Below are 23,943 nucleotides of genomic sequence, written 5' to 3'. Positions count from 1 at the left end.
CTACGTTTGTTCAGGCATTTCTTTCTGTTTGAATCTAAGAAGGAATAGCTGACGGGTCAGCGGGATCGCTATCTTGGTCTAAACTCTAAGTAGAGACTTTTTTTTAGGTAATTGTTTCTAGTTTAGTTTCTGTTTGGAGTCTGACAAAGGTTACTGAGTTTCTTGCTGCTTCTCAGAACTGGCCCATTTATTGTCCCAAAGCAGTGGTAGGGTGTAACATGTAAGTAATATTGGGATATGTAAAAGCGCTTTTAAAGAGTCTATTTTAATAAAATAACAACTTTTATGATTTTTTATGCACTCACCACACGAACAAGTCGACGTGCGCGTCCAGTATGTAAACGTTGCGCGTGGCTAGAACGCCGCGTGCTAAGGCACATGCCTCGGGCTGCGGCAGCTCTAAGTAGCCCATCCCTAATTCCACACGGTATAGACGCGGGCTCGCCCACGCAAAGTCGTTCGGCACGTGCTCCTGCGAATATAAGAAATCTGACTTTGTGTATGTACGGCGGTTTACGGTTTGTACCGTATAGTGTTGTCACTAAAGCCTGGTCCGTGAGCACGTAGAATTTTGTCCAATGACCCCAAGCTACCCATTCTTATTGCTCGCGCGTAATTATGTTGCTGTCGCGCTCGCACACTCACTGCGGGCGCGCGTCGCACAGTCGCTTTAGTTGCAGTTGCGTAGTAGGTATCGGGTAAGTGATATTGTGTTGTTTGCATACGTACAGATAACAGCACGTTAAGGTAGTCACTGGGATTTTATGCAGCTGTAATAAGAGCGAATTTTCAACTAAAATGGGTAGTCTGATGTGCTGTCGCCTGTACCTTAGCCGTGTGGATTTGGCAGTGTAAAATAGGACCATCTTTATTCTTCTCACGAATGTCGTGAGAGACGAGTGAAGGAGAAATACTTCCCAACCCGGCTAGGCTAAATCCTCTCTTTTGCTTGGGTTAATTATAGAGAGTCGTTCTTTTCCAATCGTCGTCGTTTCAGCCAAATGACGTCCACTGCTGGACAAAGGCCTCTCCCAATTTTTCCATTGCCCGCATACTGGTTCTTCCCGTGACCTTTACCAGATGGTCGGTCCACTTAGTAGGAAGCCTGCCCACGCTACGTCTTCCAAAAAATCTCTCTTCCTGTAATGGAGACTAAATGACATGATGATGACTAACATTGCAGTGTATGTCACCGTAAAATTGTGAATTCCGTCTGATTATAATCTGACGTAGTTAAATTACAATCTAACCTAACCTAACCCACTGTTTGTTTACAATCAAACGCGTTATATTATAAACACACAGACAGAGTTCACAATTTCACGTTGACATTTTATATACAGTACAGCTTACCTCGGGCACGTAGGGCGTGTCGCCGTCGTACTCGAGCAGCTTCCAGAAAGCCGCGGGTTCCTTCCCGGGCGGCTCGGCCACCAGCTCAGCCTTGTTCTTGCGCTCTTCTTTGTTGATCTTCTCGGCGAACAGGCGAGCTTTGGATTTCAACGTGTTTTTGGCTTTCTTGCCGTTCCTAGAAGATTTAATAATAATATGATAGCAGTTAAAATTAATGCTACGAAAAAATATTACGTGGCAACGCACAACGCACAATGTGTAACGCGCAAATAAGTTACTGGATGCGCACGACAACGTGCACGTTAAGGTCAGCGCACACAGCGGTCACGAACCGGAACGATATTTTTTGTAATGTTATAGTTTGTATAAAATCAGTTAGGTACATAGAAAGCGGATACCTCCCATCGCGATACGCATCCACCGCTTTGCGCTGGATCGCCTTACCCGTCTTTGTGTGCGCTGACTTTTAGCGTTTACAGTGGTACCAGGCCTGTTCATCTCCGCGAGTTTACATCGAAAACAAAACACGCACGATGGCCCACCTACAGGATACTATTCGACAAGGCCTCACATACGAGCGAACATTGACTCACGCACGCGTATTCTTGTGTATGATGGAAGAAAATGAAGAAAATGGTGTACTAAATACTGTGCAGTATTTAACTGCCTAAATAATAATAAAAACACAGAATGTACTCGTTTAAGTTGCCTCAAGACACTGAGAGGTAAATAAGTAGTTAATATTATTCATGAAAATTCATGCTAAATCATGTCCGCCATTTTCCGCAGTTTGGCACCTCACGTCACATCATTTTACCGAAGTCAGCCCTATAGCTTCGGCGCAGTGCCGATCACTGACGTTTGTCAACAAAATGGTGCTTGACTCTTGAGACAGGCTAAATTACACCATATTGTTAATGACATTGAGCATATATTTTTTTAAATACCTTCGCGAATTAAAACTTCTGTACGTAGTACTTATTATTATTCTGTGGTGGTACAGTCACTAGTGCTGCGACACTCACCACAAGTAGATAGTGAGGCCGGCGTCCAGCACGAACACGAGGCGCGGGTCGAGCGAGTCGTAGCGCACCGCCACCGGCTCCAGGTGTATGCTGTGCCCCGCCGCGTGCACGCGGTACAGCCGCGTCACGTAGTGCTGTAACACGCAACGGGAATGACGTTAGGGATGACGCACTAAGCGATAGTTTTATCAATAGGTTATCACGCAAGATTGGATATTAGTGTAGATACATTGCATGTACGGGCGGCGCAGGAGAGAGGGAGACAGCACGTCGCCTGGCTGCAGGGGAGGAAAGAGACAGCGCGCTACTAACCGGGTCGTCGACGGTGAAGAAGCTAGAAGGCGTATGGCTGCCCTGGATATAGACGGGCGACGAACAGCGCCAGGACTCGTCGCAGGATAGAGGGAGACAGTGTGTCTACTGGCTGCAGGGGAGGAAAGAGACAGCGCGCTACTGACCGGGTCGTCGACGGTGAAGAAGCCAGAAGGCGTGTGGCTGCCCTGGATATAGACGGGCGACGAACAGCGCCAGGACTCGTCGCTAGGATGGATAGAACAGGATAGAGCGCTCTGGCTGTTTGATAGAGCGCTACTGACCGGGTCGTCCACAGTGAAGAAGCCAGAAGGCGTATGGCTGCCCTGGGTATAGACGGGCGACGAACAGCGCCAGTACTCGCCGCAGGAGAATGGGAGACGGCACGTCACCTGGCTGCTGGGAGGAAAGAGACAGCGCGCTACTGACCGGGTCGTCCACGGTGAAGAAGCCAGAAGGCGTGTGGCTGCCTTGGATGTAGACGGGCGTCTCGTCGCAGGAGAGAGGGAGACGGCACGTCACATGGCTGTAGGGGCTGAAAGAGACAGCATGCCACTGACCGGGTCGTCGACGGTGAAGAAGCAAGAAGGCGTGTGGCTGCCCTGGATATAGACGGGCGACGAACAGCGCCAGGACTCGTCGCTAGGATGGATAGAACAGGATAGAGCGCTCTGGCTGTTTGATAGAGCGCTACTGACCGGGTCGTCCACAGTGAAGAAGCCAGAAGGCGTATGGCTGCCCTGGATGTATAGACGGGCGACGAACAGCGCCAGGACTCGCCGCAGGAGAATGGGAGACGGCACGTCACCTGGCTGCTGGGAGGAAAGAGACAGCATGCCACTGACCGGGTCATCAACGGTGAAGAAGCCAGAAGGCGTGTGGCTGCCTTGGATGTAGACGGGCGTCTCGTCCCAGGAGAGAGGAAGACGGCACGTCACATGGCTGCAGGGGCTGAAAGAGACAGCATGCCACTGACCGGGTCATCAACGGTGAAGAAGCCAGAAGGCGTATGGCTGCCCTGGATATAGACGGGCGGCGCGGGGAACAGCGCCAGGAACTCGGGCGTCTTGTGGCAGGAGAGAGGGAGACGGCACGTCGCCTGGCTGCAAGGGAGAGAGGGATAGAGCTACTTACCGGGTCGTCGACGGTGAAGAAGCCAGAAGGCGTGTGGGTGCCTATATGCCATAGACGGGCGACGAACCGCGCCAGGACTCGCCGCAGGAGAATGGGAGACAGCAAGTCGTTGGGCTAAAAGAACAGCATGCCACTGACCGGGTCATCTACGGTGAAGAAGCCAGAAGGCGTATGGCTGCCCTGGATATAGACGGGCGGCGCGGGAAACAGCGCCAGGAACTCGGGCGTCTCGTCGCCTTGCTCGTGGCGCTGTGTCCGCTTGGCGCCCAGGAGGTTACGGAGGTTCACGGCGTGCATAGCTGCGCACGCGCCTTTGTCCAGCTGCGAACAATAAATATACACAATCAAGATCGGTGATCAGTGATAATCAGTTTCTGCTCGCACTTTAAGAGTAGGCGCACACCGTTGATTTTTCGTCGGCCGATAGTTTAGTCGGGCAGTTGATCAGTATGGGCATGTATGGGAGTGCGCACACTACGCCGATTCGATTTGGCCGATTCTTCATACAATTTAAAATCGGGCGCAACTATCGGCCAACTAAAAATCAACGGTGTGCGCCTATTCTAAAACGACAATCAAGAATATATCAAGACTGTGATTTGTTTACAACTAAAAATCGACATGAATAAATTATATGCTTGATTTTAAAGAAGGGTTTGAGAATCGTTTGAGAAGTCTACAGTAAAATTATAAAACAGTTGTTATGTTACAAATTGTTACATTACGCATAACAGTGACAAGAAGCTCTGTTCTTCCTTATTCAAACCAAAGTCCACATATCGATACACCGCCTTGTTTAAATAAACCCTTTGCAAATACTTACGGTGGCTTTTGAGCCGATCCAGAAGTGAATGTCCCAAGATAACTGTCCTTGCTCTTCGATCGCAGTCTTCAGGATGATGTAACAATCGCCCTCGAAGAACTTTCCATGCGCTACCTGTAATAAAAATGAAAATATTTTACTTTTGATTACTTACTTAGTTGGAATTAAAAGTAATTCCACATGGTGACGGACACATCACTTAACAATGGTTCGACCGATATGGATCTGGAATCCTCTCGGATTTAAGAGTAGTCACTAGAATGAATTTAACTGAAGCTACCTTGGTCTTGCTAAATGTTTGCAAGCGAGACAGAATCTGATAAGTAAAACTACGCAAGACGTCACACCATCTCTCGTTGCGATTTATTTTCTATTTTTTTATGTAAGGATATATTATGTATTTATACAGTAAAATATCATTTGAGGTTTATGAGATAAGGTACAAGATATTTATTGAGAGTAAAAAAAAGGTGAATGTCAACTTTACCTCATCCACGGGCGCCGGGATGAAGTTCTCGATCTCCCAGACCTGGAGACCAGGCGTCTGGCCGGTGTCCTCGTCGAAAAACTCCGAGTAGTCCAGCGGAGGTTTCTCCAGCGTTTCGTCCCAGCGCTTCGGCCTACGACAAACACGTGAACTGAGTATTTTATTTTTCTTTATTCAGAAAACCACAGCTCTTTATAATATTAATACAAACAAGTAATTAAACTACGATTTGCGTCAGATCTTTCGCTTGTCAAACTTGACTTTCACTGGTTGTCTGGTTAGGGTTTTTTATTGGTTTTAAAGCTGTAAATCCTAGCTACACAGGATTTGCAGCGGTGGGAAAGAGAGGTGGGAATATTCTTTTTAGACATTTCGCTTACCGGGAAATTGCTCTAACCGCTGAGCAACAGAGACATTTGGTAAGCCCGTCGAAATGTCTTTAACCTGAGATGTCAGAAAGTTACATGCACCATCGTTCGTTCGTTTCAGCCAAATGACGTCCACTGCTGGACAAAGGCCTCCTCCAAGGCTTTCCACAATGCACGGTCCTGCGCTGCCCGCATCCAGGCTCTTCCCACATGCACCATACCATACTCTAATAAAACACGAAACTTTGTACACACCAATTCTGATGCTTCTACTGTGAACTTCTGATCTCTCTTTGAGAATTTTTAGCGGTTTCATTGTTTGTGAATATTATTTACAAATAAGATTTATGTTTAGAAAACAATATCAAGAATGTAACATTCACTGACTGATGAATGACAGACAGCTACCTCTCAATGGGTTCTTATAAAATATTACCTGCTACAGGAATTGGATCGAATTAACACGGCCAACATAACATCAGGTGAAACATTTGACCTGTTACAATATCTGCGGTGTAGCGGAAGTTAGTGAGATAATGACACACCACGCCTTGCAACGGAGGATAGGAGTGTCCAGGTGGTTTTATTGCCGTTCGCTTAATCTCTGGTGATCAGAGGACTGGAGGTGAGAGGGCTTCTCCGCCTATGATGCATAGGCCATCACCACCATTAGACGGCAATGGTTTCGTTCGTGGTGTCGACTATTGCCTTATATGGTCAGTTGAATCCCAGCATATCGGGATGGCAGCAGAAACCGCAATCGTTCCCCATAGACGAAGTGTAAATTTTCCCGAGAGGATTACCATTAGAGTGGATCGTGCTCCTTAGCAGTGGAGACTAAAAGACCTGCTGGTGGTTATCAGCTCTGACGTCACACCTGCTGCTCGGGCTCCGGCCGGCCTCGCGGGCTGTCGGCTCTGACGTCACAGCTGCGACACTCACTTGAGCTCGCTGTTCCTCTGGTCCAGGCGCTCGTCGCCGTGCTGCGTGTTGGCCTGCTCCTGCATGCCGCGCAGGATCAGCGCCGAGTCGCGCTGCTCGGGCTCCGCTCGCCCGCGGCGGAGGCGTAGCTTGCGGGCGATCGGGTCTGATTTTACACCTGGAACAATGAAGAATGAATAGCCTCACTCACACAAAATTTAATAATATGTATAATAGAACTATGAAATGTGTGGCTCTGTATGACATGTATACTACGTACTTCATGCGGCATCATCATTTCTGGGTTGCCGTTGGAGCTTCCAGCTCCGGACTCTCAGGTCGCTCGGGGACAACCCCGTGCTGGAGTGACCACAAGGTCACTTCTTCTTCCTCAGTCCTTCTCTGATGAGGATCGCGACCACATACAGCGCTCCGCCATAGACTGCGGTCATAAGCTGTGTGGACCGCACGATGCATACTTTAGTCCTCCGTCTTCCTCACCGCGTTTGTGGTCACTTAGGCTCCGCGAAAACGGGCCACAGACCACCAGCGACACTGGAGGCTGGGTACAAGCTGTTTAAATGACTTACCGCCAGCTGCAGCTGGGCCTGCAGCGAGAAGTCGATGTTGTAGTACTGCAGGCCGGCTTCGAAGGCATCACCAGCTCCGAGTTGCCGTGAAGCTGGAGGCTCTCAGGTTGCTTGGAACTGTGGTCGCTTAGTAGGCCACGACCACTCATGGCTAAGTACTAGTGGGTAAGTGGTCTGCTTGCGTGGACTTTACTGCTAGAAGTGGTGGTAGCCGCGCCCGACATTGCAGCGAGAAATCGATGTTGTAGTACTGCAGGCTTCGGCGGAATCACCGGCTGCGGCTCACTGGAGCTGCAGTCAAAGACCGCGGGAGCGTTACTTACTGCTGGGAGTGGTGGGCTGCGAGAAGTTAATGTTATAGTACTGCAGGCCGGCTTCAGAGGCATCACCAGCTCCGGGTTGGCAGCTGGAGGCTCTCGGGTCGATTGGAACTGTGGTCTCTTAGTAGGCCACAGCCACTCATGGCTAAGTACTAGTGGGTAAGTGGTCTGCTTGCGTGGACTTTACTGCTAGAAGTGGTGGTAGCCGCGCCCGACATTGCAGCGAGAAATCGATGTTGTAGTACTGCAGGCTTCGGCGGAATCACCGGCTGCGGCTCACTGGAGCTGCAGCCTAAGACCGCGGGAGCGTTACTACTGCTGGGAGTGGTGGGCTGCGAGAAGTCAATGTTATAGTACTGCAGAAAGGCTTCGGATGCATCACCAGTTCCGGGTTTCCATGGAGTTAGAGGCTTTCAGGTTGCTCAGAAGTGTGGTCCCTCAGGGCACGGCCACTGACGGCTGTGGTCGTTGAACCTGTGCTACTCACTGCTGGGAGTGGCGGCGGTGGCCGCGCCCGCCAGCTAGAAGTCGATGTTGTAGTACTGCAGACTTCGGCGGAATCACCGGCTGCGGGTCGCTAGAGCTGCAAGCTGCAAAACTACGGGTGCGTTACTACTGCTGGGAGTGGTGGGCTGCGAGAAGTCAATGTTATAGTACCGCAGAAAGGCTTCGGATGCATTACCAGCTCCGGGTTGCCGTGCAGCTGGAGACTTTCCAAGTCGCTCAGGAGTGAGGTCTCTTAGGCCACGGCCACTGGCGGCTGTGGTCATTGATCCTGTGCTACTCACTGCTGGGAGTGGTGGGCTCGGCGGTGGCCGCGCCCGCCAGCTGCAGCTGGGCCTGCAGCGAGAAGTCGATGTTGTAGTACTGCAGGCCGGCGCCGCGCGCGCGCTCCACCGGCTTCGGCGGCATCACCAGCTCCGGGTTGCCGTGCANATTGCAGCGAGAAATCGATGTTGTAGTACTGCAGGCTTCGGCGGAATCACCGGCTGCGGCTCACTGGAGCTGCAGTCAAAGACCGCGGGAGCGTTACTTACTGCTGGGAGTGGTGGGCTGCGAGAAGTTAATGTTATAGTACTGCAGGCCGGCTTCAGAGGCATCACCAGCTCCGGGTTGGCAGCTGGAGGCTCTCGGGTCGATTGGAACTGTGGTCTCTTAGTAGGCCACAGCCACTCATGGCTAAGTACTAGTGGGTAAGTGGTCTGCTTGCGTGGACTTTACTGCTAGAAGTGGTGGTAGCCGCGCCCGACATTGCAGCGAGAAATCGATGTTGTAGTACTGCAGGCTTCGGCGGAATCACCGGCTGCGGCTCACTGGAGCTGCAGTCAAAGACCGCGGGAGCGTTACTTACTGCTGGGAGTGGTGGGCTGCGAGAAGTTAATGTTATAGTACTGCAGGCCGGCTTCAGAGGCATCACCAGCTCCGGGTTGGCAGCTGGAGGCTCTCGGGTCGATTGGAACTGTGGTCTCTTAGTAGGCCACAGCCACTCATGGCTAAGTACTAGTGGGTAAGTGGTCTGCTTGCGTGGACTTTACTGCTAGAAGTGGTGGTAGCCGCGCCCGACATTGCAGCGAGAAATCGATGTTGTAGTACTGCAGGCTTCGGCGGAATCACCGGCTGCGGCTCACTGGAGCTGCAGTCAAAGACCGCGGGAGCGTTACTTACTGCTGGGAGTGGTGGGCTGCGAGAAGTTAATGTTATAGTACTGCAGGCCGGCTTCAGAGGCATCACCAGCTCCGGGTTGGCAGCTGGAGGCTCTCGGGTCGATTGGAACTGTGGTCTCTTAGTAGGCCACAGCCACTCATGGCTAAGTACTAGTGGGTAAGTGGTCTGCTTGCGTGGACTTTACTGCTAGAAGTGGTGGTAGCCGCGCCCGACATTGCAGCGAGAAATCGATGTTGTAGTACTGCAGGCTTCGGCGGAATCACCGGCTGCGGCTCACTGGAGCTGCAGTCAAAGACCGCGGGAGCGTTACTTACTGCTGGGAGTGGTGGGCTGCGAGAAGTTAATGTTATAGTACTGCAGGCCGGCTTCAGAGGCATCACCAGCTCCGGGTTGGCAGCTGGAGGCTCTCGGGTCGATTGGAACTGTGGTCTCTTAGTAGGCCACAGCCACTCATGGCTAAGTACTAGTGGGTAAGTGGTCTGCTTGCGTGGACTTTACTGCTAGAAGTGGTGGTAGCCGCGCCCGACATTGCAGCGAGAAATCGATGTTGTAGTACTGCAGGCTTCGGCGGAATCACCGGCTGCGGCTCACTGGAGCTGCAGTCAAAGACCGCGGGAGCGTTACTTACTGCTGGGAGTGGTGGGCTGCGAGAAGTTAATGTTATAGTACTGCAGGCCGGCTTCAGAGGCATCACCAGCTCCGGGTTGGCAGCTGGAGGCTCTCGGGTCGATTGGAACTGTGGTCTCTTAGTAGGCCACAGCCACTCATGGCTAAGTACTAGTGGGTAAGTGGTCTGCTTGCGTGGACTTTACTGCTAGAAGTGGTGGTAGCCGCGCCCGACATTGCAGCGAGAAATCGATGTTGTAGTACTGCAGGCTTCGGCGGAATCACCGGCTGCGGCTCACTGGAGCTGCAGTCAAAGACCGCGGGAGCGTTACTTACTGCTGGGAGTGGTGGGCTGCGAGAAGTTAATGTTATAGTACTGCAGGCCGGCTTCAGAGGCATCACCAGCTCCGGGTTGGCAGCTGGAGGCTCTCGGGTCGATTGGAACTGTGGTCTCTTAGTAGGCCACAGCCACTCATGGCTAAGTACTAGTGGGTAAGTGGTCTGCTTGCGTGGACTTTACTGCTAGAAGTGGTGGTAGCCGCGCCCGACATTGCAGCGAGAAATCGATGTTGTAGTACTGCAGGCTTCGGCGGAATCACCGGCTGCGGCTCACTGGAGCTGCAGNCGCCAGCTGCAGCTGGGCCTGCAGCGAGAAGTCGATGTTGTAGTACTGCAGGCCGGCGCCGCGCGCGCGCTCCACCGGCTTCGGCGGCATCACCAGCTCCGGGTTGCCGTGCAGCTAGAGGCTCTCAGGTCGCTTGGAACTGTGGTCTCTCAGGCCACGGCCACTGGCGCCTGTGGTCATTGAACCTGTGCTACTCACTGCTGGGAGTGGTGGGCTCGGCGGTGGCCGCGCCCGCCAGCTGCAGCTGGGCCTGCAGCGAGAAGTCGATGTTGTAGTACTGCAGGCCGGCGCCGCGCGCGCGCTCCACCGGCTTCGGCGGCATCACCAGCTCCGGGTTGCCGTGCAGCTAGAGGCTCTCAGGTCGCTTGGAACTGTGGTCTCTCAGGCCACGGCCACTGGCGCCTGTGGTCATTGAACCTGTGCTACTCACTGCTGGGAGTGGTGGGCTCGGCGGTGGCCGCGCCCGCCAGCTGCAGCTGGGCCTGCAGCGAGAAGTCGATGTTGTAGTACTGCAGGCCGGCGCCGCGCGCGCGCTCCACCGGCTTCGGCGGCATCACCAGCTCCGGGTTGCCGTGCAGCTAGAGGCTCTCAGGTCGCTTGGAACTGTGGTCTCTCAGGCCACGGCCACTGGCGCCTGTGGTCATTGAACCTGTGCTACTCACTGCTGGGAGTGGTGGGCTCGGCGGTGGCCGCGCCCGCCAGCTGCAGCTGGGCCTGCAGCGAGAAGTCGATGTTGTAGTACTGCAGGCCGGCGCCGCGCGCGCGCTCCACCGGCTTCGGCGGCATCACCAGCTCCGGGTTGCCGTGCAGCTAGAGGCTCTCAGGTCGCTTGGAACTGTGGTCTCTCAGGCCACGGCCACTGGCGCCTGTGGTCATTGAACCTGTGCTACTCACTGCTGGGAGTGGTGGGCTCGGCGGTGGCCGCGCCCGCCAGCTGCAGCTGGGCCTGCAGCGAGAAGTCGATGTTGTAGTACTGCAGGCCGGCGCCGCGCGCGCGCTCCACCGGCTTCGGCGGCATCACCAGCTCCGGGTTGCCGTGCAACTGAAGACTTTCCAAGTCACTCAGCAAGTGGATCGCGTCGGGCAACGTGATTAACTTGTTCCAACTTAAGTTCAGTTTCTTGAGGGAGCCGCACCTGTGAGCGATCAATAATACAATCAAATTAGGCCAATACTGTCATAGTAGCAGCTGATGACTTCGTTTCAGCAGAAAGACGTCCACTGCTGGACAAAGGCGTCCCCCTAGGATTTCCACAAAAACCGACCCTGCGCCGCTCGCATCCAAGCACCTCCCGCGACCTTCACCAGATAGTCGGTCCATCTAGTGGGAGGCCTGCTCACGCTACTACGTCTTTCGGCTCGTGGTCGCCACTCAAGAACTTTCCTGCCCCAGCGGCCATCATCTCTACGAGCTATGTCTATGTCCCTATGTATGATAACTTTACGTAATTGGCTTATTTATTAACCGTTCATTCTGAACTCAGCCTCTCAACTTGACTTATTCGTAAGATTTTTTCTTCTATCAACTCAGGTCTATTATTTATTTATTTATTTATTACGGATAGTACACAGCACAATATCAATCTGTATCTAATAACAATGTTTTTTAGTAGATTTTGTAGATTAGAAAAGAAGACAATATATGTACTAAATTGACTACCCAAATTATACTGTTTCATCTATTTTCGGTTGCTAATGAGGAAAGTATATAAAGGCATGAACATTTTAGGTCTAGTGTGTTTATAAACGCGCATAAAAAATTACAAGTTCTAATACCAATAAAATCGAAAGCACTACAACCGTTTTTACAGTGTTCAATTAATTGATATGTGCATACATAACATTAAATACTAGTGGAGTAAATAAAAGAGAAACTCAGATAATGAACCCGATCACTTTCGCTGCAGATAGTCATAAAGAAACATAAACGTTCGACCGTAAAGCGCAACATAACAATTAAACATGATGCTTTTAGATTCATCTAACAGCGATAAGTTTTTATAGATGCGATAAATACTCATTTCGAAGCAAAATATGTATCAGTTAAGTCTTAAATTATCAGATTGCAAGCAATTTAACATGTTAGGTCGAAACAATCTTTTGTCTCAAGATTACAAATTTCAACCGAATTAACTATAGGTCCGACTATAGGTGGACCTACTATATCTATAGGTGGACCGACAACATCGTAAAGGTAGCAGGGAAGCGCTGGACGCAGGACGCTACCAATCGATCAACGTGGAAAGCATTGGGGGAGGCCTATGTTCAGCAGTGGACGTCCTATGGCTGAAATGATGATGATGATGAACTATAGGTCCAGCGTTTAACTCAGTCATTCAGTCATTGCCTGAGGTATGGGAGCGGCACGGGAGGGGTAACATTGACATATTATGACGTGACGGAGCATATAAATCTGAAATCCTGCTCCGCAACTAGGGATTGCAATTCGGTCCGGCGGATCCGGTAATCCGGCGGATCCGGCGTGTTTTTGGACCTACCGGATCCGGTGAGTCGGCGCCGGATCCGGTGGCGGATCCGGTAAAGCAAAAAATACGCGAACGTGAACTGGGAAAGTCGAGCGCGCGCGCATTTGCCAGATCGCTAGACGTGCCGCGACACTACATTGTATTTTCCTTTGCAAAATATAAATGCTTCTTGTTTTATTGTTTCTTAGGAGTCATATTGTTTCTTAAAAAGAACTGAAGTTGAATTTATAAGTACAATTTTAAAATACTGTTTTGTTGATTTAAGTATGTGTACCTAGATTATTAATAAGAGTTTAATAGTATTATTACTAAGTACTTTCAGATACTTACATACAGCAATAAGTGAGAGTCAGACTGATTACTAACTTTATTATTTGGAATTTTCATAATTTTATTAGTACAAATTAGTACTTACCAAAAATTACAATTAATACCGAAAAATATCAATAAAAGTGACTTTATTTTCCATAAATACGTATTTTCTTGTTCTTTTTATGTACTATTATCAAAACTAAAAATCACTAAATACTAGACCAAGTTACTTTGCAATCCGGACGGATCCGGCCGGATTAGCGTCAATCCGGTGAAATCCGGCCGGATTGAAAATGATACCGGATTGCAATCCCTATCCGCAACCTACAACTTATTCACGTAACAAAACTTCAACGACAACAAAACACTGAGTTGCGATCCTATCGAGTAATCGTTCTATCAAAATGACCCTTGTGTATACGGATTTAGAACTGTTTTTCAATGGGACGACTTCTGAACGTCCAGCGAGATCTTGACTGTCAAAATACGTGAATTAGGCCACTGTCTGGCCAGCATGGGGAGTGTGAGCCAAATCCACCATTTGCCTCTCTAACTAAAGGGTTGTGCTTCTTCAGTGAAGACTAATGACCTGATCATGACTAACCTGCAAAGCCCTTCAGGGATCATCTCCAAATAGTTATTAGCCGCAGAGAACACCTCCAAGTTTCCCAACTTGCCGATGCCAGAGGGAATGCCCTCGAAGTCTAGTTTGTTGTCGTCCACGTGAAGTCTTCTGAGGTTCTGCAGCTTGCACAGAGACGCCGGGAGCGAGGTTAGCTTGTTGCGCGATAGGTTTAGACTTTCCAGCTTCTGCCAGATGTCCATTGCTGTGAAATGTTTATATTATAAGCTTAAACAATTAAAAATGTGTAAAGTAACATTATTTTCACTATCACTTCACTCCGAAAAGGATAGAAGTGCCAGATTCGAGGACGAGATATGGGTATTATCAGTATTATGCGTACAAGAATACAGATTGATCTTTATATTCATGTGTGTATTAATGCAGGTAATGGATCTCTATGCAGCTTACAAGTGATTTCTCGACCAGACACACTACCATTAATTCAAAAACATTGCGTTAGTTTCGTACAACTTTTTACCTAGAAAAAAATAGGGAAGAGTAAACAATGAAAGCACAAGTCTTGTAATTACATATCGCTATATATAGTGTTTATTATTACTTGGGTGTACCAGACCAAAAATAGAGCAAAAATAGAATCATGTCAACATGCGATGGAGAGGAGCATTCTGAAAATAAGAAAAATTCCAAAAATCAGAAACAACAAAATTAGACAACAAACAAAACTAACAGATGCCCTCCAAAAAGCTTTAAAACTAAAATGGCAGTGGGCTGGACACCTAGCAAGGTACAAAGATAGAAGATGGACTATAACATCAACAGAATGGAAGGGACCGAAGGGGAAGAGGAATGTTGGGAGACCCAAAGAAAGGTGGGCTGATGATATAATGAGAGTAGCGGGAGAAAATTGGCTCGACCTAGCCCAGGACAGGAAGAAATGGAGCGGAATGGAGGAGGCTTTTGCCCATACAGGGGTGCCACAAGAGCGAAGACAAATGCTTCTAACTTAATATTTAAAATTGTAAACTTGTGGAAATAAAAGCTTTTTTTATTTTATTTATTTATTTATATATAGTGTTTCCCATATAATCTCGTAACGTAATGAAGCCTGTTTTATATTACGCCGCACCACAATAACTCTGTCGTACCCATGTAATTAAGTGAAAATATGCACGACTTCGCACGTCGATGGTAATCATTGCGTGAACGATAGTCATTCACTGTATCTAAATAGTGGAGATAGTTTTAGACTATCTATTGCATCTCGAAAATACTAGAAAACCATTCTTGAGTTTCACACAGCTATAGTTTCAGACTTAAATGATGGGTGGCACGAAATCATTTCAATTCAGGTAGTACATTAATTTTAAATTGTAATCAGATCTACTTACTCGTAAATTTATTTATTGGGCTATCAATAGGTAACACAGTAATAAACACAACAAATAATTGAAGCTAAAGTTCTCCAGTGAACTGATCTATCTCAGATACATTATACTTATCCGCTTAACTGGGCACTTACCTGAAGACACTTCAGTGATTTCGTTGTCACTCAAGTTAAGCCTCTTGAGACTTTGCAGAGAGTACAATGCGTCGGGCACTTTGGTCAAAGCGTTTTTGGACAGGTCCACGTCAGAAAGGTTGGACAATGTGTCCAGAGAGGTCGGCAGGTTTGCTACAGTGCGCTGTGTGTTGCGCATGTGTAACGTTTCCAAACTTTGCAAGGATGGTAATTGTCTAAAAAATTAAAAATTTAACTTTTAGGATACTATCACAAGATCATATGTGGCTTGTAATGCTATTTCTGGTTTACCAAAATTGTAGTAAAAGTTTTATATACAGGATCTTTATAATATAACTATAAATTAATTGTGAGTCCAATAATGCATTATGAACATTATTTGATATAAATTGATAAGAAATCTGTGTTTTGTAATTGATATGATGTTTTTGCACATTTAATTTAATTAAAATGGATGAGACAATTAAGTAAAGTAATTTACTGCTAAGCTTATACATGTGAGCAGGCATTAAAATATTTTACAGGCTCTTTGCTTCCTATTAATAGGAAAGTTAACACCAAATTGGTAATTCACTTCCTTGCAGTTGTAATAAAATGAAAGTAGCAGTATACAGGGTGTCCCGTAATGTAACGTCAAGCCGGAACTGGGTGTTGAGGCAAGTTATGCTGGTTATCAGAAAAATATAAAAAAACATCTATGTGGCATATTTTCAAAATAATGGGCATTTAAAAAAAATCAAAAATTTTTACTCCAGGTGACGGTCTTTTTACTCGTGTTGCCACAAATCTTCACTTTTTCCAAATTTTTTTTTTGTTATGTAACCCTGAATAATGCTTCTCTAAATTGTTATCAAAATTACAAAACCAGCTGCTCCAGCTTGGATGAAAAAAATACATTTTTCCCAAAAAAATTTTCAAAATAAAAATTTTGCCTAGTTTAAACTGACTGTACTGAAAAAAAATTGAACTACGCGAGTGTGGCAAGTGACGTCATAATTTGGCGCATTTAGTAAGGATTCCAAAATGGTATAACACTTGGTAAATTCTTGCTGTAATTGTCGACAATTTTTGTTTTTTTGGAAATAATCCCGTTTTTAACTTTATCTACCTTGGTTAAAAATTATTATTCTAATGTGCCCAAAATTCAAGTTTCTGGCTTAAATGAGGTGGAGAAGCCATTTTAAAAGGTATGAGCGGGACGGAGAGGGCCATCTTACCAAGCAGGGATGTTATGGATATCCGTAACCGTAACCGAAACTATCGGATATCCGAAATAAAAAAATATCCATAACCGTAACCGAAACTGATTCAAAAGTTACGGATAGTTTCGGATAAAGGCGGAGTCTAAGGGTACAATTATTCCAAACTGCAAAACTCTATGAAATCTGCAGTATACACGCCGCAGCAGCAATGCCGCGCTGCCGATTTCATAGAGTTTTGCAGTTTGCGGTCTGCGGCCCGTCTTGGAATTGTACCTTAAATCTTAATATTTGTTACCAACTTGTCTGGCATTCCCTGGCACCATCTAATATGCCAGCCTGTTTAACCTTTATCATACATAGGTGTCGTCTTAGTTGGTACATAAAGTAGCTATGTGGGTCACGCAGCATCTTGCTATTTGAATTATACCTACATTTTTGAAATTCTAATAATTCCGTAACCGAAATTATCCGAAACTTTCGGATAATCTGAAATGATTTTATATCCGTGACCGTAACCGAAACCGGTATAATATTATTCTAATATCCGTAACCGTATCCATAACCGAAACTTCATATCCTTATTATCCCTGTTACCAAGTACAAGTGCAGGCAGAGCAGGTAGTAACGGCGCGCACGCACGGGTGACTTTTGTCACAGTATGTCAACTACTAATTACTGTCATGGTGACAAAAGTTTCTGTGACTGACTGTACGGTAGTCAGTCACAGAAACTTGAATTTTGGGCACATTAGAATAATAATTTTTAACCAAGGTAGATAAAGTTAAAAACGGGATTATTTCCAAAAAACCAAAAATTGTCGACAAATGCAGCAAGAATTTACCAAGTGTTATACCATTTTGGAATCCTTACTAAATGCGCCTAATTATGACGTCACATGCCACACTTGCGTAGTACTTTTTTTTTTCAGTACAGTCAGTTTAAACGAGACAAAATTTTTATTTTGAAAATTTTTTTGGGAATAATGTATTTTTTTTATCCAAGCTGGAGCAGCTGGTTTTGTTATTTTGATAACAATTTAGAGAAGCATTATTCAGGGTTACATAACAAAAAAAAAATTTGGAAAAAGTGAAGATTTGTGGCAACACGAGTAAAAAGACCGTCATCTAGAGTAGAAATTTTTGATTTTTTTTAAATGCCCATTATTTTGAAAATATGCCACATAGATTTTTTTTTATATTTTTCTGATAACCAGCATAACTTGCCTCAACACCCAGTTCCGGCTTGACGTTACATTACGGGACACCCTGTATAAAATGATTAAAACGAAATTGAGTATATAAATTAAAATAAGGATCACATACATTCATAAACATCTACCATTAATTAATTGATTTATTACATTTTATTGCTATTTTTCGATTACATGTATTTATTTGACTAACTGTTTAATAAATATTATACTACAAGAAACAAAGGCATTAATAGTAATGCCTCAATAATTAATGTTTATTTGTTTAATGTTACTTAAAATTTCAGTAAATAGTAGGGAAGAGTTCAACTTAAATATTAGAATATACCTTCTACAAATATACTGAATACATAATAAAATAATATTTAATGTCACAGTTTATCAATTATGGAGTAATAATGATATCCAAAAAATAATTTTAAAGTATTACCTAAGCTGGAATAGGCCCAGTGGATTGTCATTGAGGATTAGAGTCTGCAGGTTAGCCAGCCTTCTGGTCTGAGGTGGCAGAGTCTCCAGGCGGTTGTTAGATAAATCCAGAAACAACAAATCTGTCAGTTGTACAAATAGAGTCGGTGGTATGCTTTCGATCCTGGAAAAGAAGGAATGAAGTATTGCGAGTGTAAATATGTTGTCAAAATTTAAAATGACACTGATCAATACGTAAATTCTTATTGGGAAACAGATATTATGCCTTTATATTGAAACAATGAAACTTTGTATAACTCAAAAACTCAATATTTTTACAGGATTATATTATTTTAACTATTAATTATGATTTTGATGTCAGGTATAAAAGTGTTTTAGCAGAGTAAATAAGCTGGCTACTATTATTTCAGCCTCAGCTGTGATAATTACAAAATATTCCTTTATTATTGCTGTAATCAGTGGAACAAGAGTTTTAAGGTTCGGCGATAGCTGTATAGTTTGATGATAACATAAATAAAATGTACTCACATATAAATTATCACTATCATGGGATTTGGCAACAAAAACACTTTTATAAAGGTAAAACTAATATAAGGTACATAACAAACAAGCATTAGGTACTTAGCTATAATGTGAAACATGTTAATGGTTAAAAGTTTCCTAAAACATTTGTCTACATAGTATATACACTGTATTGTTTTCCTTGTAAAATAAAATAAAATATTATAAGTACTCACATATTGTGACTAAGGTTCAAAACCAACAATGATTTAGCCTTTTCAAGTCCTTCAGGTACTTCCTTTAATCTATTGTGAGATAGATCTAGGGTGGTGAGTTCTTCCAGGCGGAACAACTCTGCGGGAATCCCAGAGCTTTTCACTTTGTTGTGTCTCACATTCAATGAGCGCAAACATTTTAGCTCTGTCAATTCTCCAAACAATTTCTCCAAGCTATTCTTTTTTAATGACAAATTTTCCTGTAATATTAAAAGGTACAGTCAATGGGTGGCATCATTTTAACATAACTTCCTCACAGAATTAATAATCAATTAAGGAAGCTTGTTGTAGCAAGATTAGGGTCAAGCTATTGTATGTAGTGTTATAATAAATTATAGTTAATTAGTAATTACTGCCCTAATAATTACTGATGAACTACAATTTGTATCACGGAAGCATTAAACTTTTATTGCTCTTGATAATCTGTCTCAATTTATTAATGACAAAGAATGTTTACCAATTTCATTAGCTTTCCTAATTCTTCAGGTATGTCTGTCAAATTAGTTTTGTCCAATCTAAGCCATTGCAGGCCAGTCATATATCTAATAGCATCTGGGAATTTTTCATCCTGAAACAAAACATTTAGGCCAATAAATTAAAAATAGTAAACAGAGGTTAGAGGTATGATATCATCTTTCTTTAGTGTAAATGTGAATTCATTTAGTTTATTGAGATAGCACTTACGCTGAAATCGTTACTAGTGAAATCAACGCCACGAACAAATGGCAATAACCCTGTGTTTGCCATGTTTATACAAGTTTATTATCAGAAATACAGAAACTTCTCCACTTCATCTTCTTTTACTCGATCAATTTGACAGCTGAGTTGATGAGACTTTTTGACATTTACGATTGTACCAACCAAAAAAAAAAAGTAATTCACAATCATGAAGCTACAGATAAAAATGGAGGGCAAAGTTGGGAACAAAACTTGAGTCAAATACCTACTTATATCTATCTCGCTCTCTGTGGCCCTACCTCTCTTTTTAGTGTGAACTGTAGTATTGCTATCTTCTTATTTAAATCTCCTTGTAAATTCTTCGAATTAGCCAATTCACTAACCAAATAAGAAGTTAAATAAATAAATAATTAATATTTGAAACTTAGATTACCTAGTTAAATAAAAAATCACAAAATTGTCGGCCATTTAGGCTTAATGTGTTGGCGAATCAGGGAATTACAATCCCAATTTCTGAGGTATCGGTAATGTGGCAACATCGGCCGAATCCGGCCCATCATGGCGGTTGTTTACTATGCAGTTGATTTCGTTTGAGATTTTTCAAGGGACCTTATCATTGTTTTGTCTGAAGAAATGGTGCAAAATTGTATAGTGCGTGGTTGCGGTAGTTCGTGTTGTCCTGGAAGTGATATAAAATTCCACGCGTAAGTGTTTATTTCGTGATTTCTGACAGTGGATCATTGTTAACATATTTCTTTGTATTTTCACAGTAATTACTTCCTAAAACGTTTTACCAGTATTTAAACTTATTATTAAATGTTACATATGTCAAGAAAAAGAAGATTTTACATTGAGTTTCATTGACTTTGAGCAAATTTAAAATTTTTGTTTCTATAAGACATTTTGAAGTAGTATGACCATATTGAGGATATATCTGGGACTTTCTGTGGGACCTTACTTATCTAATTTTGCATAATGTTTTCTACGGCCGTTTACTGTAATCAATCCATATCCAAATCCGTCTGTCAACTGCCAAATTAAAATCTGTTTTCTATCAAATATCCACAGTTTTCGATGCCTTTACACTTTCTTAATGTTGTAATTCATCTTAAAACAAAAACATCGAAAACCTTTTTTCATAATCATATTAAGTGCACTTTATCAAGACACACTGTTTAAACGTAAATCAGTCTTTGTCGTCCTGAGAAAAATAAATAAAAGGTTACCCTACTTAGAAAGAGAGAGCCTGCCCACAGAGAGCGAGATAGTGATACATAGGTTGTGCTTCAAGTAGGTATTCTAAGTCTGGCCTCCATTTTTATCTTTAGCTTCATGTTCACAATGCAGAGCCCCGATTACGGTAACTTTTATAACGTCTACAATCCAGACGCGTTTGTGATTCTGCGATACGATTGGTCAAAACAGCTGACGTACGCTGTTGAACGACCAATCGTATCGCAGAATCGAGAAGCGTGTCTGGATTGTTGACGTTAAAAATTACCGTAATCGGGGCTCTGGTACGTGACCGGTATTGTCTATGTCATTAGCTAACTTCACGTAGTTTCTTTTTTTTTTTCTACCGGTTGCATTTCTCCACCCCCTATATAGCTCTTGGCTTACCTACGTTATGGTCATGGCCAAAAAACATTTTAATTTCTATTTGTGTTCTAGGCGAGTAGTCATAATAATCGTGTAGTTCTTCTTCTTAGTATACATAAAATTGAATTAAAATCTTACACTGGCTTGATCGCACTTTTTTTACATAGTTAATTCAATTTTGTATTTACTCTTATTTTAATCCAAACACTACTCCAAATCTCAGAACATAAACTTACCTATCTAAGTACATACCAACAAACAAGCAATAAAACAAATTTATATTTTATAACAGTACTTTTATTAACTATCATGACTATTTATTTCATGTCTATCCTATACATTCCATTAATAAGGTACCTACTTACACCAACAATGACCAAACGATTATTTTATATAAAAAGAGTATAGGTAGTGTAAAAGCAAAGAAAAGATAATAAGCTTGTGTTCTCTCTCCAATTCTTGCAGACTGATATTTGATTGATATCTTAATTAAATGCAATTAGTACACAGATCAATAGAAATCTTCAGAACATGCTAGAATTTTTAACAGGAAATAATAAACTTCAATAAAATTATTTCAAATATTACAATAAAAGTACCTATTTAATTAATCTAAAAAACTAACATTAAAGCATTTAGGATGACATTTTGTGTCCTATAGTGTGTCATACATAGATGGATGTAAATTATTATGTTAAATTTTTTGGCTTATCGCGGCATTGGTGGCATGTTGGGCATTGGACCGGACAGGGCAGTATTAGTTCCCAATAAGACCTGAAATGAAACATGTAGACTTGAAATACAAGAATAAAACAACAACTTCTCTTATGTACAGTCGCAGAATGAAAAGGTTCGTCACCTTAGTGTCGGTTTTCGCTTGCACTAGGTACTGTAAGAGTCAAACCTGCCAACATAACAGTGCAAGAAACAGTGCTGCTAACATTTAAATAAATATGACGTTTGCTAACGAATAAGGTTTTGCTTGTTTATTTTTCTATCCCATCAGTGCAATGCAATGATGACATTGACCAATTGACAATAGTTTTTTTTATTTAATAGAAATAATAATGGAAGGTTGAACCAACAAGAAGGTTTTAGTTTATCAATCATAATCTTCTTGACAAGATAAATCGTCAAACAATTTTGATCTGAATAATTTTGAACTTTACTGACGAACAGTTAAAGATTATTTTCTCTAACTCGAGATTATTCTGTAACATAGTTTCAAAAGGTAATATGTGCTCGCGATTCGTTGAAGGAATCAATTTGAAAACTGACGAACCTTTTCATTCCGTGACTGTACTAAAGACCTTTTCATAAGGTGAAGATCATAATTATTATCACTATGTACCAATAAATAATTATTATTTTATATTTTAGGATTTAACCATTAGACCAAGATGCAAATAAAAAGGTTGCTGACTACTATTTGACATAGTTTGAATCAATATGAAAATATTACCTGTTTTTGCTGTGATTTTTGCATTTCTTCCACTTGTGCTCGCTCTACCTCAAAGATGACTGGGGCAAATAGAATTACGGATGAACTCGCCACGATCCACATGACTGAGCGGGATAGACCATACAAGGACTTTACGCCAGACCTGCAAATAACACACAATGTAATATTGCTATATAAAAGTTTCTCATGTGCATAACATTTTACTTCAGTTAAAAACTTTTTATTTGAATAAGCAGGTTACCTAATCATTTGATTCTAATGTACACTGACCAAAGTGCAACTGCATAGAGCATAGTCATATTTGTTTCTCTTTTAGAACAAATTATCACTTGTTGTAAGTAAACCATCTGCATAATTACTTTTAAACTAGATGCTAATGGAATTCGAGAGACATCTAAAAATGTTTAGTTTGTGTGGATATTAAAAAATCTGTAATAATATTAGAATTACATACAATGACTATGTAAAGAAGTTAATTGCTTGAATAATAAATAGCTGTCTGATCTTGGTAAATCTAGTCAAATATCAGTAATTCGTTAAAAATAAGTCACATTCCTTTTGTGTGTGAATCTAATTATAAAATTCTTGTGCCAGAGTTTGTATCTTTCCACACAAAACTTCTCCAAAATGGCTTGACCGATTATTATAAAACTTTGACTGTATATTTAGTAGGTTTGAGAATAGGATGTAAATAAACTATCGTTTATATCCTTAGGTGATAAGGGTTTTCTATGCGTGCAGTCAGCTAGTTACATATTAAATACACAAGATACTTACCAAGTTGTAGTAGTAACTGTGTATGTGCCATTCCGGACACACTCCGGAAACATCTCAGTCAATCCCCATAGTCTTTCGGAAAGAGTTTCATCAGGCTCCTAAAATAACAAGTCATTTCAGATAACCTCTCTAATAATCTTAACATTGCAATGTGATGGTTGTTATATTATTTTAGGTTAGTATGCTATAAAATTTGACATTATGAAATAGCTACTCACATCGTCGTATTCTTTCAAAGTTCCTATTGGTGTACCTGCGCTGGGGGATGATCCTAGCTGCAAATATAATGCAATAAACGTCAATTACGAAGAAAATGTACATAATGCAGATGGTAATTTTTTTATGCCGAGGTCGAATTACACTACATACCGAAGGGATTATGAAACTGTCTTCAGGTCTACGTTCAGGAGTGTCATCCTTGCTCGCAATCAGTGATTCCATACCGCTGTCGCTTTGATCCAATTCATCAGTCAAATCCGTAATCATATTACGTAGTCCAAATACGTCTTTTACACGTTTAGGTTCGTGTTTAATTTCACGAACTAGATGTGTGCACAATAACTAAATTACGATCGATTAAATACCACGAGCGAGCGCGAGCGAGCACAAAAACTCCAAAATTCAACCAACCACCACTTCACTCACTCCATCAACCAAACCAAAGACAATCGAGGACAA

At 43.4% G+C, this 23,943-nt stretch overlaps 2 protein-coding genes across 5 annotated transcripts; both read right to left on the bottom strand.

The window, feature by feature from the left end:
* Window positions 1-301: 301 nt before the first annotated feature.
* fliI (FLII actin remodeling protein) lies at window positions 302-19,594 on the bottom strand. Of its 3 annotated transcripts, none has more exons than XM_028316525.1 (15): window positions 19,434-19,594; window positions 19,207-19,317; window positions 18,711-18,949; window positions 17,975-18,136; window positions 15,133-15,347; window positions 13,632-13,854; window positions 11,124-11,365; window positions 6,445-6,601; window positions 5,135-5,267; window positions 4,648-4,761; window positions 4,041-4,145; window positions 3,667-3,744; window positions 2,379-2,512; window positions 1,354-1,528; window positions 302-472 (listed from the first exon to the last, which is right to left on the bottom strand). In XM_028316525.1, exons 1-15 carry the CDS (start codon window positions 19,494-19,496, stop codon window positions 302-304), a joined length of 2,322 nt encoding a protein of 773 aa, XP_028172326.1. In that variant the 5' UTR covers window positions 19,497-19,594. The 3 variants fall into 3 exon arrangements, with proteins under 3 accessions (XP_028172326.1, XP_028172325.1, XP_028172324.1); XM_028316524.1 differs by having other exon boundaries at window positions 3,667-3,747; window positions 4,044-4,145; XM_028316523.1 differs by lacking the exon at window positions 3,667-3,744 and having other exon boundaries at window positions 3,963-4,145.
* A 1,765-nt stretch (window positions 19,595-21,359) lies between these two features.
* On the bottom strand, window positions 21,360-23,943 carry mge (translocase of outer mitochondrial membrane 22 homolog mge). Of its 2 annotated transcripts, none has more exons than XR_003656600.1 (5): window positions 23,635-23,943; window positions 23,484-23,540; window positions 23,266-23,363; window positions 22,330-22,630; window positions 21,360-21,859 (listed from the first exon to the last, which is right to left on the bottom strand). XR_003656600.1 is itself a non-coding variant. In XM_028316537.1 (5 exons), the coding sequence occupies exons 1-5, from the start codon at window positions 23,749-23,751 to the stop codon at window positions 21,735-21,737; spliced, it is 480 nt and encodes a 159-aa protein (XP_028172338.1). In that variant the 5' UTR covers window positions 23,752-23,943; the 3' UTR covers window positions 21,360-21,734. The 2 variants fall into 2 exon arrangements, 1 of the variants encoding a protein (XP_028172338.1); XM_028316537.1 differs by having other exon boundaries at window positions 21,360-21,800; window positions 22,489-22,630.

This window comes from Ostrinia furnacalis, unplaced genomic scaffold (assembly GCF_004193835.3).
Source record: "Ostrinia furnacalis isolate ACB-3 unplaced genomic scaffold, ASM419383v2 OfSCF5758, whole genome shotgun sequence".
In the NCBI taxonomy this organism is placed as follows: domain Eukaryota; kingdom Metazoa; phylum Arthropoda; class Insecta; order Lepidoptera; family Crambidae; genus Ostrinia; species Ostrinia furnacalis.
This window is presented reverse-complemented; position numbering and strand designations above follow the sequence as displayed.